This window comes from Abramis brama (genome assembly GCF_963993115.1).
Source record: "Abramis brama genome assembly, chromosome: 11".
Taxonomy (NCBI): domain Eukaryota; kingdom Metazoa; phylum Chordata; class Actinopteri; order Cypriniformes; family Leuciscidae; genus Abramis; species Abramis brama.
In genome coordinates this window covers 2,776,203-2,788,198 of record NC_139973.1, presented here as the reverse complement: position 1 = coordinate 2,788,198, position 11,996 = coordinate 2,776,203, and the positions used below count along the sequence as shown (strand labels likewise).

The 11,996-nt window shown below is 38.7% G+C and overlaps 1 protein-coding gene across 2 annotated transcripts in view; it reads right to left on the bottom strand.

The window, feature by feature from the left end:
* Positions 1-1,336: 1,336 nt before the first annotated feature.
* The window catches only part of cdh22 (cadherin 22), a 195,134-nt gene continuing 184,474 nt past the window's right edge, over positions 1,337-11,996 (bottom strand). For both annotated transcript variants that reach the window (XM_084128131.1, XM_084128132.1), the window contains one exon: positions 1,337-3,472. In XM_084128131.1, coding sequence (XP_083984257.1) covers positions 2,961-3,472 — 512 coding nt within the window. In that variant the 3' untranslated portion in view covers positions 1,337-2,960. The remainder of the gene's footprint in view (positions 3,473-11,996) is intronic.

Below are 11,996 nucleotides of genomic sequence, written 5' to 3'. Positions count from 1 at the left end.
GATATAAAGTCGCAATTGCGTGTTATAAAGTCAGAATTGTGAGATATAAACTATTCTGAGGTAAAAAAAAAAAAAAAAAAGTCAGTCTTTTTTTTCCCTTAGAATTGGACTTTATATCTCACAATTGTGAGTTTATATCTCACAATTCTGAGAAAAGATGTCAGAATTGCGAGATATAAACTCGCAATTATGTGCTATAAAGTCAGAATTGCGTAATATAAAGTAGCAATTACGAGAAAAAAAGTCCGAATTCTGACTTTATAAGACGCAATTGCGACTTTATTTCACGCAATTCTGACTTCATATCTCGCAATTCTGACTTTATAACACGCAATTGCGACTTTATTTCACGCAATTCTGACTTTATATCTCGCAATTCTGAGATAAAAAGTCGCAATTATATTTTAAAATGTTTTATTCTGTGGCGGAAACAAGCTTCCATAGGTTTTGAATTGATATAAAAGTTACATTATATTTATGACAATTAACATTTTCTCCTCATTACTGTAAAGCAAAAACAGACACATTATTTAAACTATTTATATATCATATATATCATATCACATTTCTTATGTTGCCCTTCATTTATGCAAATTGTAATCATTTTGCATAAAGTAAATCATTTTATTATATATTTTTATAAAGGGTACTGTATTACAATAATGAGAACCATCACTAAGAACAATAAGAATTACAAAAGCCCAAATAATAATTCTGAATGCATTACAGAGTAGGGATGCACGATATATCGGCCACCACATCGGTATCGGCCGATATATATGTTCATTTTTAATGTTATCGGTATCGTCCCGATAAGAACATTTGCCCGACATACTAAAGCAGATAAATAATATATCATTTCCTTCAGCTGAGACGCTTCAGATGCACACAGATGCGCAACATGATGGTTTTGAATTGCCTGAAATATGATTGGAATCACTTCAAAAAAAGAAAAATACAGTTAAGTGCAATCTGTGCAGTGCAAGTCTGTCATTTAAGCTACATAAAATTCTAATGAGAACATTATAATTGTGTGTTTGGGACGTGGCTTTTATTGGTGAGACTTTGGTTCTCAAAAATTATATAAAAATTTGGATTTAGATTTATCGACCAATATATCGATTATCGGCTTTCAAATATAAAGAATTATCGGTTATCGATATCGTCCAAAATTTTCATATCGGTGCATCCCTATTACAGAGATTAGAATAAGAATTTGGAACTAAAATGCATGTAATTGCTATTAAAATGTAAAAAAGATTATAATAATTACCATGTTTTCGTGAGATTTACACATTCACTCTTTTTGTGTCACAAAAACTCCGCATTCGGAAAATCTTGAAAAACCGTAAATATTTATTGATGATTTCAATTGTATTTTAGCCATACATCTGCATGTTTGGGTGGACATTGAAGGGTGCTGGTTCTGGGAAAAACACGAGCGCTTCACCCCGTCTTGATGCCATCGCTCTCGTTCATCAGCCTCAACCCAACACACAACGATCAAAAACCAATCAAATCACCCGAGGAAAGCCATCTGGAAACGTCTTGTTGGCACACGCACGAATCATCAATGAACATGTATATCTTGGGATGTCTAAAAAATAACCGATAAAGAACCCGTCAGGTGGCCTCTTTTGTATCTTGTTGTGTATTGTGCCATGTTGTCTTTCAAGATTCCCCTTGAAAAGATTCAATGCCAAACGCAACTTCCACAACAAGGGATCTGGATAATTAGTTGAAAAGCAACACAACACACAAAATGTATGACAAGACAAAACCAATGCTCACGAAACCTGCCAAGGAATTATTTCACTTCAGAATCAAAGAAAGAAATATTCAATCATATTTTGCAGAAAGTAAATGAAGCCTAGTAGTTATTTTTATGACAATTAATCACATTTTCCGCAAATTCTCCTTACTATATTTAGCTATATTACAGACCAAAGGATCTATTGGGAATAATGAGAAATACAAAACAAAAAAACATTTGGAGGGAAAACGTGCTTAATTTCCATAAGCACAATATCACAAACCTTGCACCCTTAAAACAGACTTCATTATCTTCATGCAAAATGTATTTTCTTCTTTTATTCTCATGATTTGTGGGTGAAGCGTGACCCGGGCATGTTTTCGTGAGATTCACCCCCAATAGACGTTACTTTTCTCCACCAGAATCGGTTTCGTATTTTACAAAAAGAGTCTCTAAAAAATAAATACAAATATTTTCAAGACTGATTTACTGTCACTGATAGTTTGCAAACTCGATTCAACAATCCCACCCTAACTCGTTTTTTTTTTTTTCTTCCCCGGTCAACCTTGATTTTTACCCACAGGATCTTCAGTCTTTGTCTGTCACCCTGACAACTTCAATATTCTTCAAAAATGATGTCCATTGTTTTCTATTTCAGTCCATTGCCAGGATGAATAAATAAATAAATAGAAAGCAATAAATACATAAATATTGTTTTACTTTTTTTGTTTGTTTTTTTTGTTAGTTTTTCTTTAAATAAATACATATTTATTTAAGGTTTTTTTTTTTTAAATGTTGGTATTTAAAAAGACATTTCCATTGTCTTTCTCCAGATCCCACTGAGTTAAAATCCTTATTTCCACAGATGGGCAAAGAAATCACAAAAAACAACCTGAAACAATGGGAGTTTTGAGTAGTGCATTTGGCACGGCCCCGCTTCTTCTTGCTCTCTCTGACAGGTGAGAAGATGTTGGAGGTGTGCCCAGCACCCGGCCTAATGCTCTTCTCCTTCAATATTTGTCCTGAACTTTTCTACAAGACAAGAAGTCACTTTGCAAAGTGTAACGGGTGACATTAAATCTCTCCGGACTAACTGGGATCCAAAAAAACGTCACTGCGGAACTGTGGGCGAAAGCGTCAGGGAGGAAAACGACTCCAGGACCGGGACAGTAGGGTCTCTGAGAGCGGATCAGGGAAGAGCATGGTGCTAGGACCCCTCTTCTTCGGCTTGGGCCGGGGCGTAGTAGCCCGCCAGCTGCCTGAAGCGCGGTCCCCAATCGCTGAGGTATGAGAAGTCCTGCTCCGAGGTTGTGGATAGCGTACGGATGGAGCTCAGCGAGAGAGCCGGCGAGCTGCTGCCCTCGAAAGCGTAAGTCTGGAACGAGTCGTAAGGCGGCACCGACAAGTCCGCGTCCGCTTGCTCGACCTTCTTGCGTATGTAGCCTTTGAAAACCGTGAAGTCGGCCGGCCCGCCGTCTCCTGCCACTCTGTTTTGGATCCACTGAGGGACGGAGCGCAGGTCAGGGCCAGAATCCGAGCTTTTGACCTCTGGAAAGTCGTAGAGGTTGCGCAGGGCGCTCATGTCGTACGCCTGGGTGTCTTGCTCTCCGCCGCCCTCGTCGTTGTATTTGATGACGTTGTCGCGCATGTCCTCCTCGTCTTCGGACATGCGCTGGCCCTTCCGGTGACGTTTGAGGGTCAAGATCAGCAGCACCAGGACTAAAGGAACAATGAGAGACAAGCAAGAGAGATGTTAACAGATGTTAACATGAGATTAGAGTTGACCTCATGTTAAATATAAAAAAGTTCCTTGTACTATGAAAGTCAAAAAAGAGAATTTATTGAAATTGACCTTCGAGAACATTGTGAACTTTCTGAGGAGGAACTAGAGGAATAATTAATTTACACTACTGTTCAAAGGTTTGGGAAAATTATAATGAATAGTTTTATCCAGAAAGCATGCATTAAATTATTCAAAAATGACAGCAAATAGATGTATACTTTTATATAATATGACCTGAAATTTAAACAAATGAACTTTTTATTCATCAAAGAATCCCTGGAAAAAATATCAGAAATGTTTCTTGAGCATCAAATCATCATATCAGAATGATTTCTGAAGGATCATGTGACACTGAAGACTGGAGTAATGATGCTGAAAATTCAGCTTTGATCACAGGAATAAATTACATTTTAACAATATATTCGCATAGAAAACAGCTGTTTTAAACTATATTAATATTTCACAATATTACTGTTTTTACTGTATTGTATTTTTGATAAAATAAATGCAGATTTGGTGAGCAGAAGATACTTAATTCAAAAACATTAAACGTTTAGTTTTGGGTTTTGCTTCATGTTAATGTTTCATGTCTTTTATTTTGAAGTTTAGTCAAAGTTATGGTTTGTCATGTGATTCCTTGCCCACATGTGATCATGTCATGTGCTTCCCCAGTCTCATGTAATGTTTTGATTGGTTCCCTGGGTTCATGTGTTATGTTCTTATTGGTTTATTGTGTCCATGTGTGTCTTGTTAAGTCATTAGACTTTGTGTATATATAACTCTCATGTCACCATTGTATATATTCAGGTTTATGTTCACGCTGTAATAGTTAAGTCATGCCATCGTCATGTTTTGTTTATTTGTATTTGTTCAAGTTTAGCAAATAAAGCTGCACCTGAGTTCACTTCAGCTCGCCTACAGTAGAAATAGTCACAATTAACCTCGCAATGCAAATCTTGACCACAGCAGAGAGGAACATTAACTAAATCAACCTTTGAATCTCATTTAAAAAGAACATTAAACGTTAAAGGTGAGCTTTGTTAACATATGCCTCAACATCACTTTTCATGAGAAATTATAACATATTAACAGAGTTTATTTAAAATATGCAAAGCCTACATGTGTCAAGCATCACAGTTTCCAAGAAAATTACTTATTAGAAAACCAAATTGTCTCAAACAGGAAAAGGAAAATCCATTAACCTCAAATTGACTCTTCAGTAAATAACTGAGCCGCTTGTACAGCAGAAGTCGACTTCTCTCGGTGGATCACATCACAACACGAGGAGGATATTAACAAACCCAACCTGGCATCTCATCGCAGCTAGGGAACTTATTACCAACCACATCTTAATCTTAATGAGAGACTTGTCCTTTCTGCATCACGAGAACAACGCTCGAAATAATCTCACAGCAGTTTCTATTAGAAATTACCCTTTGCTAAGCTCCGCCCCTCTTGGTCAATTAAATTTTCAGTAAAGTGTGCCAAAGTGGTAAAATATATTGACTGGATATTACAGCTTTTTACAGTTGCTAGGACCCATTTCTCAATACTTATTCAAAACTCTTCACACAGTGAGCACAGCATCAGTCTATGTGGCTAAACTGTGGATCATTTATCATTGAATGCATTTTGTGCCAAAACAATAGCTGTGTTTCCATCCACCTATTTTTATGTGCATTTTGGGATATCACATAAACAAAAAAAACACTGGATGGAAACGCCAAGATGCGCATTAATTAAAAAAAATGTGCATAAAAAGCATATGCGCTTATTTGAGTCAGATAAACGTTTTATCTCATAAGAAAACATGTGCATAAACTACAATGGAAACACATTTACTGAATAAATTCTTTGCACGATGGGACGGCATAACTGGACTAACCAGCGTAACTGGACAAAATTATATATATGCTATTATATATATGTGACCCTGGACCACAAAACCAGTCACATGGGTAAATTTTTTGAAATTGAGAATTATACATCACCTGAAAGCTGAATAAATAAACTTTCCATTGATGTATGGTATGTTAGGACAATATTTGGCCCGAGAACATTGAGAAATCTCCTTTAAAGTTGTCCATTTATGTTGGCGATTGTGCTGCATTCACTCACAAAAATAATTTTTTTTATATATTTACGGTAGGAAATTTACAAGATATCTTCATGGAACATGATCTTTACTTAATATCCTAATGATTTTTGGCATAAAAGAAAAATCGATATGTCTGACCCATACAATGTATTGTTGGTTATTGCCACAAATATACCCGTGCGACTCGTGACTGGTTTTGTGATCCAGGGTCACATATATAATTTGGTCCAGTAATACGAACATGGGCTATGTAACAAAAACGGCAGTGAATTCTAAATAGTAGAGAGTCGTTCTTGTTTTGTAAAAAAATTTACAAACTTTACATGGTTTTTGTTCAACAGTATGAGTGACAAAGCGTGTTTGTTGAATGACAATCTTTGCTTGTGTAATGGAAAATGAGTTGATTGAGACATGAATGAAGGTCGTGCATTTGGAATGAAAGCTGGTTATGAGAACTGTGTGAAGAGTTTTGAAAAGTGACCTAACTACAGTGAGGAAAATAAGTATTTGAACACCCTGCTATTTTGCAAGTTCTCCCACTTAGAAATCATGGAGGGGTCTGAAATTGTCATCGTAGGTGCATGTCCACTGTGAGAGACATAATCAAAAAAAAAAAATCCAGAAATCACAATGTATGATTTTTTAAACTATTTATTTGTATGATACAGCTGCAAATAAGTATTTGAACACCTGAGAAAATCAATGTTAATTGGTACAGTAGCCTTTGTTTGCAATTACAGAGGTCAAATGTTTCCTGTAGTTTTTCACCAGGTTTGCACACACTGCAGGAGGGATTTTGGCCCACTCCTCCACACAGATCTTCTCTAGATCAGTCAGGTTTCTGGGCTGTCGCTGAGAAACACAGAGTTTGAGCTCCCTCCAAAGATTCTCTATTGGGTTTAGGTCTGGAGACTGGCTAGGCCACGCCAGAACCTTGATATGCTTCTTACAGAGCCACTCCTTGGTTATCCTGGCTGTGTGCTTCGGGTCATTGTCATGTTGGAAGACCCAGCCTCGACCCATCTTCAATGCTCTAACTGAGGGAAGGAGGTTGTTCCCCAAAATCTCGCAATACATGGCCCCGGTCATCCTCTCCTTAATACAGTGCAGTCGCCCTGTCCCATGTGCAGAAAAACACCCCCAAAGCATGATGCTACCACCCCCATGCTTCACAGTAGGGATGGTGTTCTTGGGATGGTACTCATCATTCTTCTTCCTCCAAACACGTTTAGTGGAATTATGACCAAAAAGTTCTATTTTGGTCTCATCTGACCACATGACTTTCTCCCATGACTCCTCTGGATCATCCAAATGGTCACTGGCAAACTTAAGACGGGCCTTGACATGTGCTGGTTTAAGCAGGGGAACCTTCCGTGCGATGCATGCTTTCAAACCATGACGTCTTAGTGTATTACCAACAGTAACCTTGGAAACGGTGGTCCCAGCTCTTTTCAGGTCATTGACCAGCTCCTCCCGTGTAGTTCTGGGCTGATTTCTCACCTTTCTTAGGATCATTGAGACCCCACGAGGTGAGATCTTGCATGGAGCCCCAGTCCGAGGGAGATTGACAGTCATGTTTAGCTTCTTCCATTTTCTAATGATTGCTCCAACAGTGGACCTTTTTTCACCAAGCTGCTTGGCAATTTCCCCGTAGCCCTTTCCAGCCTTGTGGAGGTGTACAATTTTGTCTCTAGTGTCTTTGGACAGCTCTTTGGTCTTGGCCATGTTAGTAGTTGGTTTCTTACTGATTGTATGGGGTGGACAGGTGTCTTTATGCAGCTAACGACCTCAAACAGGTGCATCTAATTTAGGATAATAAATGGAGTGGAGGTGGACATTTTAAAGGCAGACTAACAGGTCTTTGAGGGTCAGAATTCTAGCTGATAGACAGGTGTTCAAATACTTATTTGCAGCTGTATCATACAAATAAATAGTTAAAAAATCATACATTGTGATTTCTGGATTTTTTTTTTTAGATTATGTCTCTCACAGTGGACATGCACCTACGATGACAATTTCAGACCCCTCCATGATTTCCAAGTGGGAGAACTTGCAAAATAGCAGGGTGTTCAAATACTTATTTTCCTCACTGTATTGATAAATGTGTCCTACCGATTGCAAAAAAACCCCAGAAAATTGCCAAAAAATCTTTAGAAGGGAGCAAAAACTTGTCAGGTTAGTATATTGCACACAGACAGCAACAGCTGCTTAGGCAGGATCGGTCAATAACATTCGAAGGCGGTCAATTGAGTGCATTATTCATGAGGATTTGAGACTGGTTAATAAGTGATATATCTGCCATCCCAATGTCTTCATTCACTAACAATACATGATTGAGAGGAGAAGTGTAGAAAGGATTACAAATAAATGAGACTTTCACAAAGCTTCGCCGTGAGGTGGAGTGCAGATATGATTGAGGAATTAAACATGAACTGAAAAGGCAAACAATTGAGATGGATCATTTAATAAATGAATGAGTCGGAAAACAAAAGCGGCATCCGTCTCAATAAACCAATGAATCCTTAATCTGTGCTGAATTATGTTCATTAGCGTCTGCATTTGTGATTGCATACCGTCTTTCTTACATTTGATCTGTCAGTGTTGTTTAAATAAGCACAGAACCGGCAGCTAAACTCACTGCTGCATTCACAGATATGGCTGACTCTTTCAGCTCATAGAAAAGTCCAACCAATTACAATTTAGGGAACACTGATGCATTTAATATGGATTTCTAGTTAGGAAAAAAAATGTCTGACCTAATTCCCTCCATGCCTCTGTTTGAAGCCTCCTAAAAGTGGAGACAAAAGCAGCGATTTAGCAATGTAGGTTACTACGCTTTGTGGAGGTTTTGAGATTGACTGTTCAAAAGTAGCTTGCGTGCACAAACCCAAAACCCAAGGTATTAAACTTTATGCGCCCACAGCGTTTGCGCTATGGAAATGATTTATACCTCAAATCACGCTGTTACTTTTCTAAGCAATCAGACTTATGATTTTTTGGTCCAAAAGACCAGAATAAAATCTAGAGAATATCACAGAGACTCTGTTCAGTTCACACGGTAAGAAAACCACCTAGCAACACCCTAGCAACCACCCACAATGCCCTAGCAACAACATAGCAATATCCAAGCAATCAGCTACAACATCATAACATTGCAGCAATCGCTGGAATAATTGATACTGATCTATTTATGTTTAATACTATGGGCCCTATCTTGCACCCAGCGCAATTGACTTCGACGCATGTATCATTCTTATTTTGCACCCGACGCACAGCGGACTTTTCCCTCCACAGACGCACGCCGGTAAATTAGGAAATGCATTTGCGCTCCCGGGGGCGGTTCAGCGAAAAGAGGAGGCGTGTTCCGGCGCAAACGTTCCCTGGTGCTATTTTGCAGGTTTAGAAAACAATTCCACCACTGACCAGGAGAAACCGAGTCTAAAGTCAGTGGTGCGTTGCACATGTTATTCAGATGCTATTTTAAGGGCGCATGCTTGGCCATAATCAATGTAGCGTGTGCACAACGCACATACACTTTGCTTCTCTCATCTACACAGACGCAGCAGTTCTCATTTTTAGAAAACAATACATAATTACAAGGAAAAATATTAACACACAAGGGAAATCATTGTTGTGTCCATGAAGATGTAAAAAAATAGGCATAAATCTAGCTTACACATTTACCCAAATTATTATACGCCTGTTTAACCGAAGCTAATTTGGGTGTGTTTCTCCATCCCCAATGTCACTTCTCTGTGTTTTACGGCCCTGACGAGAACGTCGGTCTCCTCGGCTGTGAACCGCTCCTGGCGCGCGTCTGGCAAATCTGCCGTTATAATAGCAATCCGCCATAAAACAAGCGTGCCTGCTCTTAAAGGGAATGTGAGATGTCGCTCTGATTGGTTTATTTCATGTTACACCCAAACCACACCTATGAATAATGAAGCTCCTTCAGACCAACACATTTTAGATTTGCGTCGGGCGCAAGAGTCATTTATCCCGCCGGTATAATAGCAACAGCGCCCGAGATCCGCCCACAAAGTTACTTGCGTTTCGCGTTTGATACTTGCGTTTCAGATCGTTAAAATAGGGCCCAATGTGTTTAATTAAGCTAGTTTGTGCGCACTGTGTTATGCTGTAGTTTTAATGCAGTGTCATGTTCACAACATCATTGTGTTTTATGATGGTGTGGGATGAAGCGTGCACTGTGTTCAATTTTGCTGTCTGCTTTCTGCCGGACAATACATCGACATTTAATTAAATCTGCTGTCATTGTTTGGCTCTCCATCACACAGCTCATGTAAATGTAAAAAAAATGTATGGTTTAAGTATTAAGTACTGTACTAATAACATGTGTGGAAACTGCAACTCGAATAGAATGTAGTTTACGTCACAGTCCGGTTGGCTACTAAAAGTTGCAAAACTATCATTTTGATTTCAAAGGGACTTTATCTGCAACGATACAAACTATTATGATCCATTAGCTCAATATAATATCTGTGGTGCAAAGTTCAAATTCAGTAAGTGATCATCTAAATATCATCTGAATATTTCATTAAACATGTTTTCTCTGGAGGCACATGTCTGATCAAAGGCTATCTATTTTACATAATCATTAATGTTATAAGAGAGCCATTGTCTTGGCTGGCGTTCTAATCTTGAGAGGGAAACGTCTGCGGGTCCGGAAAGGATTTCTTTCATCTTTCCTTCTGAGGACGAATGACAAGGATGAAAGCGCTCAGACAACCATTTATGAGATAGTAGAAAACTGCAGCAAAGTACTTAAAAGTGCTGAAAAAAATCATGCATTTTAAGAAACACTTCTCAGATTTACATTTATTTCAATGCAGTCTTTAATGTCCCTTATAAATGCTCTTTGTGAGTTAGAAAAACTCTTGCTCTAATTAACCCAAGACATATCTTTCTAAATACATTCCAAAAATGGCAAGACTTTCGGGAACACTATTCACTATTAACTAGTTGCTTATTAGCATGCATATTATTAACATTATGGCTGTTTATTAGTACTTATAAAGAACGTATTAATGCTACATCCTTTACCCAATACCTAAACATAACCACTACCATACTTACTATCAATTAGGAGTTAACCGAGTGAAAAAACCCTATAGTTGATAGTGAATATGTGTTGCCTAATGTAAAGTATTACCATAAAAATAAGATGGATGAATGGATGAATGGATGGATGGATAAATAGATTTACATAAGCAAAAAATGCATTTGAGGACAAAATATATATCTAGAGTGCAGACTGCACACTAAGAAGCTTGTTTTATGGATGGCTTTTCTGGTAGAACAGGACACACAAGTAAATTAAAGTATGAGCGCATTATGAAGGCTCTCGCTGTGAAGTTGAAGCTAATTTTGCTCGCCATGAACCATCCGTCTAGCGCTGAGCTTTGCAAGCAGCTCCAACCATATGAAAACTGACAAAGCGGTGTACAAACAAGACAGAAAATGAACACACTCGGTCCCCTTTCCGGAAATGACAAATCAATCTGATACGGAAATTTCCAATTCACAAGCCGTAGCCCACACCTGGAGTTTCATAACTTCCCTTTCACATTTCACAGGACAAACCGGGTTGAAAGAATTATTATTACTTACTGCTGTTTATTTCTTTCAGCCAACACTTTCTGTCAGTGTTTATCTACCCTAAACATGTTCGGAGGAGAAAAGATGGCAGGTAAATTAATCTGTGTAACTGATTTGTAATAGGCCAGTCTGCAATTGTTTACTGACCAACAAAGGGCTTAAAACATGGGAGCGATTGACGCCGCAGACGGTGCGACTCCTCACAGAAGCGCACGGCTCCCTGGCTCTTTGATTCAGTATTTTTCCATAAGCCATGGAGAGATAAGTCTTTGACCAAGCTCTCCCTTCATGTTATTCTTCGATTCTGGCATGATCAAGGACTCTAAATGGCTGTGAGCCAGGTAAAGTGAATTGAGTTTCACGGACTGCATTTGCAGTGCATGATGCATACTAAATTACGCTCAGCATTAAAGTGGTAATTCCTGTGAAGATGCATGCATACAGACTATTCTTTAGACACATTACGGGATTACATGCATCGATTACATAGGCTGGTTTAGAATTAGCAGGAATTGAATCACTAAAAGGTCGCAGCACTTTTTCCCCCCTACAACCCAGCACACTTTCTCCATCTGGAATGTGCTGTGAATCCAGACCCCCATTGCGTCCTACGTTGTACTGAAGGTATGGGGTGAAGAACCGCATTATGTACCTGCCTTTGTGAAACATGTTGCGACTCCTTGCCGTGCAGATGTTCGGTTAAGCGGACCTGACAAGACGGCTAATTTACCCTTGGGCGGCCGGTG